Below are 17,856 nucleotides of genomic sequence, written 5' to 3'. Positions count from 1 at the left end.
TTTTATTACATTAAAAAAAAATACACATACTCATACTATTATATATACTGTAAAAAATACAGTTATTTTGTATTGAATGCAATACAAATGGATTTTGAATTTCCCGCCCCGCCTGGCTGTTCCAGTGTGACTCGGGTTACCACTTTTAGCAACTTTTTTCTACCCCGAGTCACACTCGGGGTTACCACTAGGGAGGGTAAATCAGGCCCAATAAAGCAGCACAGACATTTTGTTATTACAGACTCTTATAATAATTTGTGTTTTGCTGGCCCTAGCAGGATGCTGTTTAGGACCTTCTCACCTTGCTTGACAGGAAAAGTCACGCTAATATCTGCCTGCTGTAAAAGCACACATTTATTGACCACCGTAAAGTTTTTTTTTCTTTTGGAATAATGAAACAATGATACATTTGCAGGGACATGACAGGTACACTTAATAATAAAATCATTCAATAGCACATCTGATCAGTTAGGGGAATTTTACAGTGGTTGAATAGGTCATAGAGGAAAATATTTGTTTTACCATACAATATCATTCTACAGGAGACATCCAACCATGGCTATTATAAAGAAGCACACAATTAGATTGTCATGTTCTTGCTTTTCTACTTCCCACCTCTTGTGTTTGCAAAGACAACTTGAAAAAGTGGACACAAATCTATACTGGTGTCTATGTTACCTTCATGTCAATAGTTCAAACTGCACAGGTCAGAATTCATGAACATTTGTACACAGTAGGAACATAGTCTTGCTCTATTATATTGCTAGGAAAACCTAGGGATGGACATTTGTTACTGATTGGCCACAGCTGGATGGTGCAATACAACATTAAGTACTGACACCTGTTTTATCATTTAAAGGTAGTTCTGGGATTTCTTAGATGAATGTGTTTTATCCAAAGGCTTCATGATCATTTATCTCTGGTGAGAATCAGCTGACATGTGTACATAGCTGTTATGTACACATGTCAGCTGATTCTCACCAGAGATAAATTATCATATTTATCCCGGGAAAAAAACTTGACAAGTGTACAGCAGTCCCCCGACCGATGGGTAGTGACCACTGTTCACTGCAATCAAAAGGAGCACGGGGGGTACCACTCACTGGTCCTCTCCCCCGCCCTCTCCATTGAACAAAATGCACTGTATGTACAGATCTTGTTTGTTCATCTGTCACTGCAAATGATCATGAAGTATTGCTTCCAGCGGGGATTTAGCTGAGTCGTAGCCCTCTCTATGATTAGGAGTTTGGGTAAAGCACATCAAAGGAGTTCCAAGCTTTACTTCTGTTGTCTGGAACAATAGTTTTCACAATAAATGAAAAATAATCATGCCACTAGATCTGTACAATTATACTTAGTATTTGCCTGGGGCCAAAACTCTTTCCTGCTTGTGAACCTGATTTAGTCTCAAACCATTTGGCCATTATGGGGCTTCTAGGTGGCATATTTTTTATTAATTCAGTTTGAAATCAGTATATGTTAAATCTTCCAATTAAAAAAAAAAACATTAGTACCTATTCACACCTACAAGGTATTTTGATGTGAGCTGAAACATGTGTCCATGTTAACTACTGCAAGCGTTCTGACCTCTAATGACTCTCACCCAACAGAACTGCTCCCCAAATTGTATATTAAAAACCAGCGAGCCCTGTTTTTAATGGACTCAGCAGGAAATATTTCTATAGGCTGAAAGTTGTAAGGGACAGTAATGCTCCCCATTGTGGGACTTTGTACACTGCAGCCAAACAGAAGAGAATCCCAACAATTTCAGATGACAGCGAAGAAGCAAAGAGGGAATAAAGAATGAAGATTTAGCATCTCAGCACATTTCAAACTCTTATCAGTGTAGTAAATTGCAGCTACTGCTTACCTGGTTAAGGTGCATGCATGCGTCTACAGCTGCTTTTGGCATGTTACACTTGAGGAAGGCGGCCACAGCCTGCTCACACATCCCCACGGTCACAAACTTGCGAGCAAGGTCCTGCACAGGAACAATAAAGCACACATGCTGATCACATGGATATGTAGTAACCGGATTGGGAATATAGAATATAAAAGAAATATAATGTACAAGTAGCAGGATAGAATAGCTGGAAAAACCTACCGGTACTGTTTAGAACTTTAAAGGGTTACACATAATTTATATACCCAATTACTAGCACTAGACCCCAGGAATGTTTTAATGATCATCATCCATGTACATTGTAAAAGTTCAGGCTGAACAAAAAAAAGTATTTATTGCAATTAGAAATGTATTAAAAACGATAAATGTGTTTTTATACGAACCTGGTTTACATTGATATTATCTCTCATTAATGCCCTGCTTTGCGGCACTCAGATTGAAAGAGGTAGTGCCAACACTAGCAGCCTGTGTAGGGCAACTCCTTCTCTCTCCAGGGGGGTGACCACTGATTTTGCCTAGGCTTTGATGCTGCTGCAGAAAAAGTCAAGGACCTTATCCCCACCACCATCTTACTGATCCCTTAAATTAAACTTCCTGTCAGGTATATTTTTTCATGGTATGTGCTGCAGACAAAATAATGTGGGTGGTCTTGCTGACCAATAAAGAGAAGAAATGTCAAAATTCAATATGAATTCAACTGACCATATCTCTTACCTAATAATCAATTTGGCAAGCAATCTATTTATCCAATATCAGGCCTATTTCCCAGGTTGTTTGGGTATATTGGTCCATGAAGGAAATCTTTGGGCACTATAAGTTTATTTTGCCTTACATGGTGAAATTGCCTGTACTTTTATCTCATAGCAGGGTAAAAATATATTATATATAGCACAGTAATTCCATGATAACCATACCGGTAGCAGCTTATGATTCTCTGGTAACGAATTAGCTAAAACTTCAAGACCATCATAATCTTCCAACATGTAGTAGCACTGTGCCAGACTTTCTTGATTCCTGCCCTGTATATAGTACTGCACTGCATTCAACCTACAGGAAGAAATAACAGTCAAATAACAGTCAAGACATGAAATTCTTCAACTGAAGCATCAGGCATACTCTTTTTTTATATATAATCCTGTACAGCAGTGTGATATGATTTAGAACTGATTTTACTTAGAAATGTCAAAGGTAACTTGCTTTGTTACTAGAGAAGAGCTTCCAGCTCCAATTTAAGTGCTCTGTGTTGGTATAGATGGGTAGCAGACCCTTCCCTCATCTCTAACAACTTTACAAAGACTTGTATAACAGATAAGGGGAGAAACATGTTTTAACAGGTCATTTAGGCCAATGTCTGGTGTCTATTGGGCTGTGTAGTGATATTTAGGCATCCTGCAACCAATATAATGGGAAAGAAATAGCTTCTAATAGTGTCTGACTGTAGAGCTATTTCTGTTGCTTCGGTTAGGCTTTTAACTGGGTCTGTCTAATGAAAATCTTAATCTTTGTAGAGGGAAAAGCAAATTTTCAATCACTAATCTATGGCTCAGACACCTAATTTAACATTTAACACTGAACAACCATTTAGGGCTCATTTGAATGAACAAGATATAAAGGCTCTCCATGACAGGAGGAGAGGAAAGGGCTTACAATCTAAGCAACATTGCTATTTAGAATTTACACAGAAAATTTTTAGGTTATAATAAGGTAACTCAGAATTACTTTTCTTAAATTTCAACATTTTTTTAATAAACAAACATAGTGACGTGGAATGGAATGGTGACATAATTAAGTTTCCTGCATTTAGCAGGTACCTGGTGCACATGTAGATATAGTTAAAGCAGACATATGTATTCAGTGCAAATTTGCTGAGCTCTTCCCTTTTATTTTAACCTGCTAATCTCACTAGCAACAATTCTTGACCTAAATGGGAAATACCAAACCACTGTATCTATGTTCTATTTCACAAGAGATAGGGTTTACTGCTCCTGTGTCTACTATAGACATTGGGATTTAATAAAGCTCTCTAAGACTAGTGAAGATAGATTATCAGGAGAACATGGGTGATTTGAAATCCTGGAATGGAAAACTAAAAGCAAATAATTTTTAAAAAATCAATTACAGGACTGCTTGATCACCCATGTTAAACCCCAACCAAATTAAAACACGATGCATATGCTTTCCAGCTGTCAAACTGTGGGTAACTTTACAGAAGATCTACAGTTTGTATACAAAAACTTTGAAAAAGCTTTTTAAAATATTCCAAATATAAATGTTAGTTGCTGTACCAGAAAACCTGTCTCTATTTAGATGTTTACAGCAAGAAATGTTTGATACTAAAACACTATTTTGTATTTTCACTATTTTTCCTTAACTATGTGTAAATTGTTTGACTGAAATAAAAAACTATAACGGTGAAGTAATAAAGAAAGCACAATAAAAATATATTGTATACGGCTGTGTACATTGTAAAACAGAGTTCTGTACTCGCTCATACCATTTCTGCCTGTCTGCAAAGTAGTCACCAATTGCATTGTAGGCCTGCTCCAGCATAGCATCGTCCGAGTCCCCGGAGCCAGTTCTGAGCAGCTGCAGTACTCTGAACCAATCACCCAACTTTCTTCTTAGATTGATAGCAAGATCTCTATGAAGAGTATGAAAGCTGAGGTTAGCAGGAAATCACATATTTTACATAAACAAAATCGATATTCCCAAGTCAGACGTAGTAAGTCGCAAGTCCCAAATTCCCAAGTCTGGGTACCTAAAAGCAGAATAAAACCCCACTTACCTTGTTATGTCGCTGTCCCCCGGCATCCTGCTGGTCCTCGCAGGTCCTGCGGACACGTCTGCCTCCTCCTATCCCCAGCCGCGAAGTGCAGAGACGTCCTACGGGGTTTCCCAGTGATGTTGGTGCATGCGTCGCTGCGGCGGGACTGAGCAGCGGGAAATTCAAATAATTTTGTATTGGATTCAATACAAAATAGCTGTATTGAGCCCAATACAAAGAAATATTCATATAATATATACATAATTATATTATAAATGCTGCTGTACAGTTATATTACATTATTTTTGTATTTTTTATTTTTTAAGAGATTTTTTTTTTTTTTTACAGTTTATTAAAAATGTAATAAAATTTTTAACTATTAGACATGTGTCGGTGAATTAAAGGCCTACAATGTAAAATGAAATTCCATGCAGAAAATGGTACTGCTTTTTGCATGGAAATACGTCCAGAATCAGACCGCTAGGGAAGTTAAACAAGGATTAAACATTTTTTATAGTCTCACCTTCTGTCCATATCCAGATACATCCTCTCTGCTTCCTCAAACCTGCCAAAATAGGCAGACACCTCTGCTTGCTTCATGGGCTCGCTCTGTAAGTTGCCCAGACGCTTCACAAACTCAATGCCTTGGTAGTCTTTGCAGCGTACAAATGCTTGTTCAGCAGTTTGAAGATCCAGTTTCTGTAAGGCAGCCTCAGCTAGTAAGCGCCTGTAAGTAAAATTAAAGTAAAAATTAAAATGTAGAAACACGATCAACATAAAAGTAGGGACCAAGCCGTCCAGGAAAGTATGGATCATTGGTTCGACTAACTAATTTCTGGGTATGTGTTTTACCTTGAGTTGCCGAGTTCGGTAAACAAAGCTCAATTAGTCCAGATGGATGTAATAGAGATGTGGCTGCACCTGCATTGTCTGTGATAGGGTTAGATAAGGGAGCTTCCAGCACATAAATCAGAGAAAAGGGGAATCTTGCTGAGATTGGCAATCAATTTTGAAGCTAGCTGGGGGAACCTCCAGGATTAGGACAAGACCAATACATTACAATTACATTACTCTTCCACCAAATGACAGGACACATACAGGACTATTACATTACCCTTACACCAGATGAGTGATAGATCCTAAATATATGGGGTGGGGGAGGCACACACACGTCATTTTATATATGCTGCCCTAAAAAATGATATTGCCTTAAATGTAGACATTTGTCCCAGAACATCCAGGGGGTAAAACTAAATATGTTAGGTTGTATCAACAATCAAGATTTCATGTGAATATAAAATATGATCATCTTCTATGGACCTAAGCTCCATTATTCATAATAATGGACATGCATGCACCTACCGGTATATGTGAGTAAAGCTGCACAGTTCTGTGGGGAGCAATCCCCTAAAATTTTAATTTAAAAAATCTGTGTTTATTCTTTAATTTAAAAATGTTATTTTTTCCCTGCTAATAACAGTGTTAAACTGAACTATGGATTTACTGCTGAACTTTTTTTATAGCTTGGGTAGCACCTGGACATAAGGTGTCCATGTAACAAAAAGCAGCTTTGTGGTAGTGTTTATTTTCATGAAATACATTGCTGTGTATGATTAGGGCTTCACATGACATTCCAGCGCCCGTCTAGACCTCGGTGTATCTTACATTCCACACTGCTCTGCTGGAAGTAACACATACAGTACAAATCCCCTCTCAGCCAACTCTGCTCATTACAGCATAAATCATCCGCCTAATGAAAGAACAATGCTGTAAAATTACCTAATGTACAGCAAACAGCTTTCAGTTTTTATTTCTCAAAGCAAATTACTACCAAGAATTAGTAAATCAATACACTTTAATAGTACCAAAAAAAAGGACTTCACGTCTTAGAGATTTATAAAAATCAAAGCAAACCGTTCCCACCGCTCCTCTTCTGCTGCCTCACTTTGTAGTTCTCTTCATTGGCTTCCATTTCACCTTAGAATCAAATTCAAGCTCCTGTGCTTTGCCTTCAAATCCCTCACTCCAGATCCACGAACGTAAGGACTCCAGAAAGGTCGATTATAGCCAGGCGGCTGGGGAAAATTTGGTCAAATATGCCTCATATAGTACAATGCAAGTATAGTTTACACATAATCACATCATTATCAAGGGATTAAGAATTTTACATCAATATCAATATTTGCTTTTAAACAGATAAAATGTATGACAGATAGTTTATAAAGGAGGTGAATTACGCTAAAGTACCATAATACTTGTTCACTCACTCTAGACACCTAATTATGAACACATTAATGGTTCCAGCATGACCTAACCTGTTCAATAACTGGGCTATAAAGAATTTTGGTGCAAAACTGAGAAAGAAAAACAAATGAGAAAAAGAGAGGAAAGCACTCTAATTGTGTATTGATTAGACATTTGTGTTCATTTCAGAGGGGGTGAAGTATTTTACAGGTAGTCCCCGAGTTAAAGACATCTGACATACAGACGACCCCTAGATATGAACGCGCTTCCCTGCCCATTCCTGTGCAGGACTAAGGCTTGATAGGGGGAGGGGGCGGTTAACATGACTTGCAATAGAAATCTTTTGTTACACACAGCTGAGACTGAGCTCTTCAGCAAACTCTTGTAACTCTTAAACGACCAAGACAAACTCTGCAGTTTTTTTTTTTTGCATATCAAAGCACAGCTTGCTCCAGAAGTTAATAAATGCTAGGCTCTGTAAAGATTTTTTTTTGCTTTGTTTGTGACTAGCTCACAGTGAGGATTGTATACAGTAACTGACACCACACTGCCTGATAATATATTGAGACAAACATCTGTCCCAATTGCATTTATTAAAATAATGTACCTGTTCTGACTTACATACAAATTCAACTTAAGAACAAACCTACAGTCCCTATCTTGTATGTAGCCCAGGGACTACCTGTACTTCTATCTGTGGAGGCTACTAAAACTGTAACGGATCATAAAGAACAGCAGGGATGTATTACAAGACTGTACAGCCTATGGAAGACCTACAGAACGCTTCCAGATGGTGAGCTGGTGACTGGTCCCAACAAAGCTAAAGACCGTAAGGTAGAATATGGTTACAGCTGCTACAGGAAAGCAATGAACTCTGCAAAGCGATAATAAACATCAGCCCACTTCTGTCAAGGGACCAATATTTAGAGTCTTTATCCTGTGCCCTGTGATTGGTATTAAAGAGTTGTTTGTTAAAAATTATTAGTTCATTTTTAGCCATCGCTTTTTTTTTGTAATGATCTTTGTATTAAGGCCTACTTCCTTGTCAATGTCATCACAGGGAGCGTCATTCTAACTGTTGAATCTTTCATTCCATGACGAATGGACCTGAGGTTTTGGAACAACTAAAACTCCAAGGTGGGCAGTACCAAACCCAGGAGTTATAACAGAGAGATATTGTCACTGGAGTTCACAAAAGAAAAAGGAAGCCTGAGGGTCACACAGTCCACTGGACTCCACTATACCTGCTCTGCTTGACCTGCTTCTAAAGTCATATGCATGCTCCTATTAAAAAAGATCATTTATGCTCATACATAGTATACATACCTGGAATTGCAATTCAGACTCATCTGATAGGCACGGCAGCTAAGCTCATACTTCTGTACTAACGTCACATTAGGTAAACTGTACTTATGCACTACACCAGACTCACGTGCCTAGAGAACATTGCAAAAATAAACAGCAAAGCTTAAAGCAACACATTACTTTCAACCTCAAAATATAAAATAAGGATGTAAGCCTAGTAGGTTTCAAATACAATTTACTTGGCATTCACCTTCCCACCGACAATCTATAAATTAACACTAGTCTAAATTTTTACTAAAAAGGAAATCATAGCTATAAAATATCTTTAAATTTCTCATTGCACCAGGTCAGATTTATTTTAAAAACCAAGCATGTACCATATATACTTAAGTATAAACAAAGATTGTTTCCCCCAAAATTTCATTAGAAAAAGAATCTCATTATTACTCAGTCATGCCAGTAGGTGATGCTGTGTCACCATGTAAAGAGTGTAACAAACTTTTGCCATTAGAAATAAGTGGAGTTTATTAATAAAAAAAATGTTACACATTTTGCATGAGGAAACAGTGCCAATTACTGATGGCAAATAATTTACAAAAAGTCAAGAGCAACTGAACCTGTTAAAAAAGAGAAAAAGTTATACAGACGAAACACATGTGATTTTGATGTTCTTTGGCCTTGTAAATAAATGCTTTAAAAATAACATGCATTGGATAAATGTATTGTCATTGGTGTTAATTGCTGTTTTGGATGTTAGCAGTGATGACTGCATTTTGTGTATATATACATTTTCCTATATACTGTATTTTAACTAATATTTACCTATGGTATGGAGTTGTTTTTTAACAATAAATATTTAATACAAATAATACATATACAGAATATATGTGTATCACTTTACTTTAATGACACTTACCACAATTAGGACTTTATCAGATGCAGTTATGCTGCAAATAAGATCTCTTGTAGCCTGAAATATCAAAATACAATATTTATAAGCAACATAAAAAAATCAAACCTATTTTTTACTATCACATTAAAACAAGGTTCTGTTCATGCCAATAGCTTTTTAGTGTCTCCCAACTAACAGATTTAGCACTATTAAAAGTTAATACATTGGCTACAACTGCAAGCAAGCCCAGCTGGTTGGAACTCCTGTCATTGCGTTTAGCCAATCAAGGAAGGAGACAGCAGACAGAGGACAGGTGTCTCCAACTGCTCTGGGCTCCTCACTAAACACAACAACAGAAGCTCTGTTGTTCACCTGAGTGCAGTTTCTGTCATTGATGTCAGTGGGGATAGCCTGTCCAGGGGTTGCATTCCAACACTCCTGCCCAATCAATCCAATGTTTATCATTTTTTAAGTAGTTTTGAGCTGTAAAAACACTCAAAACCACTAGTCTGAATGTAGCCAAAAAAATATGTATGAATATATTCTTACTGAAACCTAAAAATATTTTCTCCAGAGCCATCAATCTCTTCCATATTGAAAGGCAAGTCTTGATACTGACTGATATATTTATTTTATCCGATTTATTTATGGACTATCCTGGCTTCCTACAATTGTTACTGTGTCAACTACTTTTTTTCACCACACTTCCTTGAGTGATATTAAAATACATTTTAATGTTAATCTTCATACATACTCCAGGGATTTACTTAGATTTTATAGGTTTGTATAGGTGTTGTCTGTGCATACATAGATGCAATGTGCTATAGGACTTTTCATTTTGTGCTTTTGTTCATATCAGAACTTCTGTTTTACGCATTGAAGTCAATGGTAATCGAACAGCAGCTTGATCCAGTTTAAAATGTGATCCGGTGTACCAGCAAAAAAATCTGATCTGCAACACAAAGCATTCTGCCTTTCCCCATCTACCCTGAAAGACTTGGGGGATGATAAAAAAAACTGTAATAATGCAGCAACACATGTTTATCGCTGCAGCAATCTAATTTTTTATGTTACTGCTTATAAAATAGTGGCAGTACAGATGCTACAAGCTATATGGAAAAAAAATGTATAGGTATAAAGCAATCAAAAATGGTTTCACTGGCTGAAGTGCACTGCATTCGTATTGTCATCCTGAAGGTGATATTACCAATGCAAGCAAATAGGAATAAGCATTACCTGAAGTGGAGGCTTTCTGATGCCATATCACTACTAGAAGCCATTCAGTAATGCAATTGAATGACTTCCTTTATCACTGCAATTCCCTGTTGCACTTTTATTTAACATAGCTTTATAAATACCACAATAAATAAACTGAGAATTGAAATATCACCACAAGCTACAGCTACAGCTGCAAATTACTGTTGTAATCATTATATTTTATAAATAATAAGCTACAATGTTTTTTAGACAAGGGTAGACAGAAACCTGTCCGTATCTCTACTTACCGCCACTGCTTTACTGAAGTCCATCAGACTGTCACCGACTCCCGCTGGGCTATCATCAATGTGAAACAACCTGAAATAAAAACATAATAAATATAAACCACTGATAACAGGTGAAAACAGTAGATGTCCTGAAGGTTTCCATAGTCCACATGTTCACCTTTCTCTCCCCTCCTTCTTAGTCCGTAACAACTGATTGATCTCCATAGCAGTCAGTTTCTTTGCTACTCTGTACTGCCAGATATAAAAGGCTTCTTTGGATGCTGCTATTACATGGGTTTTGGTCATAGTTACAAACAATGGCACTGCAAAAAGAAAACAGATTAAGATATAACAAGAATATTTTCATACAAAATATGTAGAAGAGGATCAAAGGAATCTTGTACATGGTCATTCATTCTAAGGAAAGAGAAATGTGCTGAGGCTTCTTGAAGCTTCACCCAGCTACGATGTTACTCTGGTCTTGTATTACGGTGATCTGCTGTGGCTACCATATTACAAGGTGTTTTTGCTCTTCCGGAGAAAGCAGTGAATGGTGGAACACATACAATAGCACTAATAATGTTGGAACACTACAGTTGAATTGTTTGTATATTGATAATAATATAAATTAGCTGATTAGGTATCAAAGAACAATTTGGAGGATACCTAAACGATGATATACTAAGCCCATATTTTAATGGATTTTATGTGATTTTGCTATAATAAAGTTATCCTTTGTATATAATTCGGATACAAATTTGATAATTCTATGAAACAGTACAGTTAAAGTTCTGATCACTTATGTTCACGTATTAGTTTAATGTATAAACCTCATAAAGAGACACTTAGCCAGTGAGGGATGAAGATATGCATCAGTCACCAGGATTCCTGATAGAAGTCTAGCTGTGGAGGGTAAGGTTCTGGGTGTCCATTTAATCAGGGACCAAGGGGTAAGTGAGAGGGTAAGTGTTTAATTATCCACGTCATAAGACTCAGAAGTACATAAACAATGGATGGAGAAAACTTTTAGTAACCAATATTTTGATACATGCAGAATGGGACTGGCCCAGCAAATGACCTGAATAAAACCTCTGATGGATTCCAGTAATTTGCTCCAAAAATTATTTTTTTAATGCCAAATAGGAGCTCATAGGACAACTGTCTGGCCCTCTGATTGGCCATTAGTCTCTTCTGTTTTAGTAAAATGTCAGGAAACCAAATGCGTTTTTGTGGGCTTTTTTTCTCAATTCCCCTGCTTGGCCCCAGATTCCCAGAATGGCATTCATTTGTGACTGGGTAAAACATGCATTACCCAAACCCCTCTGTTATTCTGGAAAGAGAGTCAGCTGCATCAATAAAAGGGCAGCTTTATTGAAATTTGTTTTATCTGTACATTGCACACTATTGGATGGTTAAACCAGCAAGAAAAATATATGAAGGTGTTACTGCTAATAGATGTCTTGTCATCTCTGGTTTTAGGATTTTCCAAGCCAGGATTTTTAGAAGAACTTTGTCATGCAAGTCTGAAGCACAAAGCTGGGGATTTTCTTTATAAAACAGCAATGTACACAGACCTAGATGGACAGACAATAATAAATTGTGACTAGGACCAAAAATTCTTTTCACTTTTTACAATGATGTCTGTAACCTCAGAAATTAACAGATCCATGGCAACTGCTGGAGCAAAAACACAGGGTGAACACAAGCACAGCCCTACCTGCATTCCCCAGTGTTACAAAAGCTTATTTTCCAGGTTCTGAAGATGCCAGTCTCAGAGTTAAAAAGGAATTTTACAGGAGGAGGATAAATCAGACAAACACTGAACATTTAGCTGTGTTTACCATGGAGCAATGAAAGGTACATTTGTTGGATGTCATAGCAGAACTGGGAGACTATCGGAGGCCGGAGAATATACATACTGCTGTTTACTTTGTATGAAAGGTGAAGGATTTACAGTATAAATTCTCACTTCTCAAAGACGGCTTCTATTCCAGAGCATTATGTAATAAAATAGCACCTAGTGAATATTAGGAAACTCTGCAAAAAAAGCTGGGGGTTTATTGTAGGTTTATTGTATGTTCCAGTTCAAGATATACTATATGAAAAACTGTGCTATGGGCCATGACTTTATATTGGCGTTTATGCTAACATTTTGTAATTCTTAGTACACAACCTAGGATTATCACACATATGCTATTCTTCACTGTGCACTATTATAACCCTTGTATTTCCTAAATTCCTTTATTGTATCAATGTAAATGTCTGTTTTGTATCACATGTTAATTGTAAATACTCTATTTTAAACATACAAATGTAATTAGGTATACATCCATGACTTGATCTGCAAGGCATACCAGGTTTTCTTTTAAGAATGCCCAGCAGTTGCTATTTGCTTTTTGACCACATGAAAAAGGTTTACTAAGCTAAGAGATAGAGTACTGTTACTCCTCCTTCATTCTTCCTCACGTGTAGTCTGATTTTTCCTACTCTATAGCATACCAGTAGCAAATTCCATCTTGCTCTTACTTGAACCTCACCTTTTAGATAAATATTCTGTATAAGGATTATATTGTATAAACCCAAATCACAAAGATTGACGGAAAAAAAATATATTTTGTTATAAGTTATTAGTCAAGTTATTAGTATATAGTATATAACTATAAGTTATTAGTCAAGAAAAAAAATGTATATATATATATATATATAGGATTTACAGTATAAATTCTCACTTCTCAAAGACGGCTTCTATTCCAGAGCATTATGTAATAAAATAGCACCTAGTGAATATTAGGAAACTCAGCAAAAAAAGCTGGAGGTTTATTGTAGGTTTATTGTATGTTCCAGTTCAAGATATACTATATGAAAAACTGTGCTATGGGCCATGACTTTATATTGGCGTCTATGCTAACATTTTGTAATTCTTAGTACACAACCTAGGATTATCACACATATGCTATTCTTCACTGTGGACTATTATAACCCTTGCATTTCCTAAATTCCTTTATTGTATCAATGTAAATGTCTGTTTTGTATCACATGTTAATTCTAAATACTCTATTTTAAACATACAAATGTAATTAGGTATACATCCATGACTTGATTTGCAAGGCATACCAGGTTTTCTTTTAAGAATGCCCAGCAGTGGCTATTTGCGTTTTGACCACATGAAAAAGGTTTACTAAGCTAAGTGATAGAGTACTGTTACTCCTCCTTCATTCTTCCTCACGTGTAGTCTGATTTTTCCTACTCTATAGCATACCAGTAGCAAATTGCATCTTGCTCTTACTTGAACCTCACCTTTTAGATAAATATTCTGTATAAGGATTATATTGTATAAACCCAAATCACATAGATTGACAGAAAAAAAAATATATTTTGTTATTAGTTATTAGTCAAGTTATTAGTATATAGTATATAACTAAGTTATTAGTCAAGAAAAAAATGTGTATATATATATATATATATATATAAATATAGTTAAAGTTTTCCTTTAAATATGAAAAGGAATGCACATGCTGTTCTCTTTATTGTCATGGCATTAAGCTCTGGCATCAATGCCTTCTAAATCATTGTGAAAGAACAATCAGATCATATGCATATTTGTTTGTAGATTGGTAACTTAGCATTGAAGTCAATGTTTCAACTTACCAGCCAGGCAGCTAAAATGTTTAGATCGTTAGGTGAGAACTCTCTTTTTCTGGAAAATTTTGACTACTTTGAAACCAGCCTCTCTGCTTCTGGTCATCTGGGTGTGTAGTTTCAAGCACCCACTAAAGGATGGTGGATATGAGGAAAATAACAACCTATGTTCCCTTATGACAGTAATGGTTGCCTGGCAATCATACTTTACAGTTTACATTCAAGCTTGTGTAAGACAGAGATAAGGAGTTGTCTTTTCTCCGATACTACCAAGTTTGATTTCGGAGTCAGACATTCAGAAACATTTACAAGACAGCCAGGTAACTCACATTTTTTAGGAAGAGGCCAGCAACAATAATACTTGTGTTATTTACAAGAGCAGTCAGCAGTACCAAGGCTACAAACACCCAAAGCTGCTCAGTGTTCTTAGACAGCCTTTTCAAAGGACTTCTGACCAGCAAACTTACTAATCAGACTCACCAAACCAGCATTTCTTTATGTCAACATTCCCCTGTGGATGATCCTCTCACAATCTGCATGTAGCAGAATAGAAAGTGACTTCCCTCATTTAGCAGTAGTAACAAGCTAACGCAATGCTCTATGTACTCCAATTTAATCCCCTCCAACAGTTGTTTGGGGATGGTTACAAATGTGTATAGGATTTCAGTGCATGTTTTGTGAAATGAAGCCCTTTAGAACAGTGGCCCCTAACCTTTCTGACAGCAGGGCTCAGTAACATAGAATACCATTTTGCCATGGCCTGGTATATGTACAGCTTATACTACTCTGCTATTCTCAGCAGCTCAGCCTCCTGTCAGCACACTAGCTGAGAATAGCAGAGTAGTGTAATGTGTCTGTCAGGTGGCTGCTGGGAATGGCAGAGAAGTGTAAGCCTTACATACATTGCTCTGCCATTCTAGGCAGCTCCTGTGTAAGCAATGTGAGGAGAGCTGCCTGCGCTTACTGCTTCTTGTCATTTGCAGCCCCAGATCCCTGGGGGTTGGGGACCTCTGCTTTAGACAATATGAATGTAAGCATGCTGTTGAGTGCCTAAGTGATGTTTTTATTGTTTTTCGTAATTTAAATAAAATGTGTTGCACTAGAAAAAGCCTTTTTTTTTATTCCTTTTATATGTTCACAGCAAGAACGAAGGCGGAAGTTACATCATTTGAATCTGTGCAACTACCTGCAAGAAGGAATTCTGAAATACAAAGCACTGGATCAGCTAGTAACTTCTGGTAAAGGAGAGAAGGAGAGACAGTACTTTCTGTTCTGATTAAAACATTCAGATGCTGCATAGATGTAGATAAGGTTCACCCACAGGTAGTGCTGACCAACAGAAAAGGCAGGATGGGTGAATCTAGAGCAAAAGGTGGCTGGTTGGAGGACATTACTGAAACAAACTGTTAATGTAATGGAAGATTTGTGTATTGCTAGAAATGGGTGGTGAAACTGCAGGAAGGATAAATGTTCTGTAACCACAGAGTTACAGTGATTGAGAAAACGATAACAGTAGTAAACAAAAGGAAACATATTACATGGACATGTACATACCTATATCAATATATTTTGAATCCTGTGGTGTTCCAATGGAGTTACATAAAACCAGAACATACTAAAAGTAAACAAAAAAACAGAATCTTAACTATGTATGAAAAACAAAAACACACAGTTGGCGGCATAAAAGCTGATACCAAGCAATAACCCAAAAGTAACCAGCTCCTGTTAGGCAGATTATTAAAAATAATGTCTGTGTTGCTGCTTAGAAGAGCACATAGAGCACATTTAAATTCTGGTAGATACCAACAGACAGCAACGCCCAACTTTACTAACTAGGTAAGTGGACCCAAAGAGGGGTATTACTGGCATACAAATATATTTAAAAACATTTGCGTTTATAAAAGAGTCCAATGCGGGGCCAAGCATAGGCAAAGAGGCCGCTGGTCTAAAGACGCGAGTGATGCCTGGAATTGTAGTAGCGGTGGGCCAGCCGCAATTCATATTAAGGATTCCTTTGGGGGTCAAAAAAAAGAATGTTGCGGCCAGATGTGGCCTGCAGACAAGAGTTTGACACCCCTGCCTTAGAATCACAAAATGTATCACGTATAATACGCAATAAAGTGCTATTAAAAACATTTATAGTCCCTACGCATTTTACGGTTACAGTTACAACCGCTTCTTCAGGGGATTTAAAAGCAGAACAACACATACAGATGTCCAAAATCCAGGATGATTATCAAATCCAAGTGTTTACACACAGGACATTGTCATACAAAACATTGGATTGATGTCAGCGATGTCACAGGTCAGGATGATATTCCCCATAAATTCAACACTGCCAGCTTGTATAAATGCTGCTGGTTTCCTGGAACTTAGGAACTCCATACAAGTGTCCAGGTCACGGATTCTCACTTTCCGCAGGTGTTTGGATGCAGTGTGTGTTTTTTTTTGTCCCTTCTCCAAGAAGTATGCCTGTTGAACTTCCTTTCACAGACTTCCAACCTCCTCAGGAAATGCTTTTCCCTATTTTTGATAGCATATTATTGTGTATTAAACATAATATATTTTGTAGTAGTAGTAGTAGTAGGGCTTTGCTGTCTTTTGTTGTCTTTGGGGATATGGCAATTTTCTGATGGATGTACTATGATTCAGGGGATTTTATATATTGTTGTTTTTTTGTAGATACTAATAAAATTCCTAAAATGCATACATTTTATTTTTTTCTACTTATAAAAAGGCAAGAGGATATGAGAGCACGTGAAAGAGTTTAATTCATGGGTTTACATCAGTTTATATAACAACATAAACACTAAACTTGAAACTCCTTGAACCTGTTTAGACTGTCATATAGAGCTCTATTTTAAAACAGAGAGTCTTACAATCCCTCAAACTGCCATTGAAACACATGGACCTGGGATATTACCATGAGAGAATGTTTGAGGGAATGTCTGATTCACTGTTTTATACATAGAGCCCTACATGTGCTTTAATATGGTTTGTGAAAAAATAAAGGCAACCATGGCAACATAAAAATAAAAGAAAAAAAAACTAACCTGTGCTCCAGAGGCCGATGCTCCCTAATAGACAAAAAGGACAGAAAGCATTTATAAAAACAAAGCTATAGTCATGGTTATAACAAAACTAAAAGTTAAAATACAAAGAAGGAGAGGAAATGTTTAGTTTTTATAAAGGAAGTAACGATGTCCAAACATGTTGCGGTAATAATTGTTATACAATTGCAGTGGTAGTGCTGCCAGTCTGTCTGCTTCGAGAGACTGGCAGCACCACTGCTCACTGTATCTCTGCAACTGTTTATTGCAACATGAAGCAATTACCTAGAAAGATATCTTTACCTATGGGTTTATAATCCTTGTAAGAACTTAACAACAATCATCTACAATTATATATCGTGCCTCGCAAACCCCTTGTGGAAGCCTGTTGGTGAAACGCGTTGGTTTACAAGACATTACCGCCATATACCACAAATTTAATTAAGCTAGGGATTATATTGTCTAGTTTGTTGGTCCAATATCCCACATTTACTCATGGGAAATGGACCTAAAATGTATATGTACCTCTTGAATTCAAACGTGTGTTGTATGCTGTCGAATATAACTCACTGAAT

The 17,856-nt window shown here is 36.9% G+C and overlaps 1 protein-coding gene across 1 annotated transcript in view; it reads right to left on the bottom strand.

Annotated features, from left to right (window-relative positions):
- Positions 1 to 17,856, bottom strand: part of WDR35 (WD repeat domain 35) — a gene marked incomplete at its 5' end in the record, with an annotated part of 36,825 nt that overhangs the window by 7,007 nt on the left and 11,962 nt on the right. Inside the window, 12 exon segments of the mRNA XM_072410085.1 lie at positions 1,871 to 1,981; positions 2,818 to 2,950; positions 4,398 to 4,544; positions 5,191 to 5,495; positions 6,030 to 6,057; positions 6,692 to 6,742; positions 8,238 to 8,347; positions 9,133 to 9,186; positions 10,614 to 10,683; positions 10,771 to 10,915; positions 15,786 to 15,846; positions 17,285 to 17,308. Coding sequence (XP_072266186.1) covers positions 1,871 to 1,981; positions 2,818 to 2,950; positions 4,398 to 4,544; positions 5,191 to 5,495; positions 6,030 to 6,057; positions 6,692 to 6,742; positions 8,238 to 8,347; positions 9,133 to 9,186; positions 10,614 to 10,683; positions 10,771 to 10,915; positions 15,786 to 15,846; positions 17,285 to 17,308 — 1,239 coding nt within the window.

The sequence above is a fragment of the Pyxicephalus adspersus genome, chromosome 4 (assembly GCF_032062135.1).
Source record: "Pyxicephalus adspersus chromosome 4, UCB_Pads_2.0, whole genome shotgun sequence".
In the NCBI taxonomy this organism is placed as follows: domain Eukaryota; kingdom Metazoa; phylum Chordata; class Amphibia; order Anura; family Pyxicephalidae; genus Pyxicephalus; species Pyxicephalus adspersus.
Note: the sequence above shows the minus strand (reverse complement) of the source record. Positions and strands in the feature narration are given on the sequence as shown.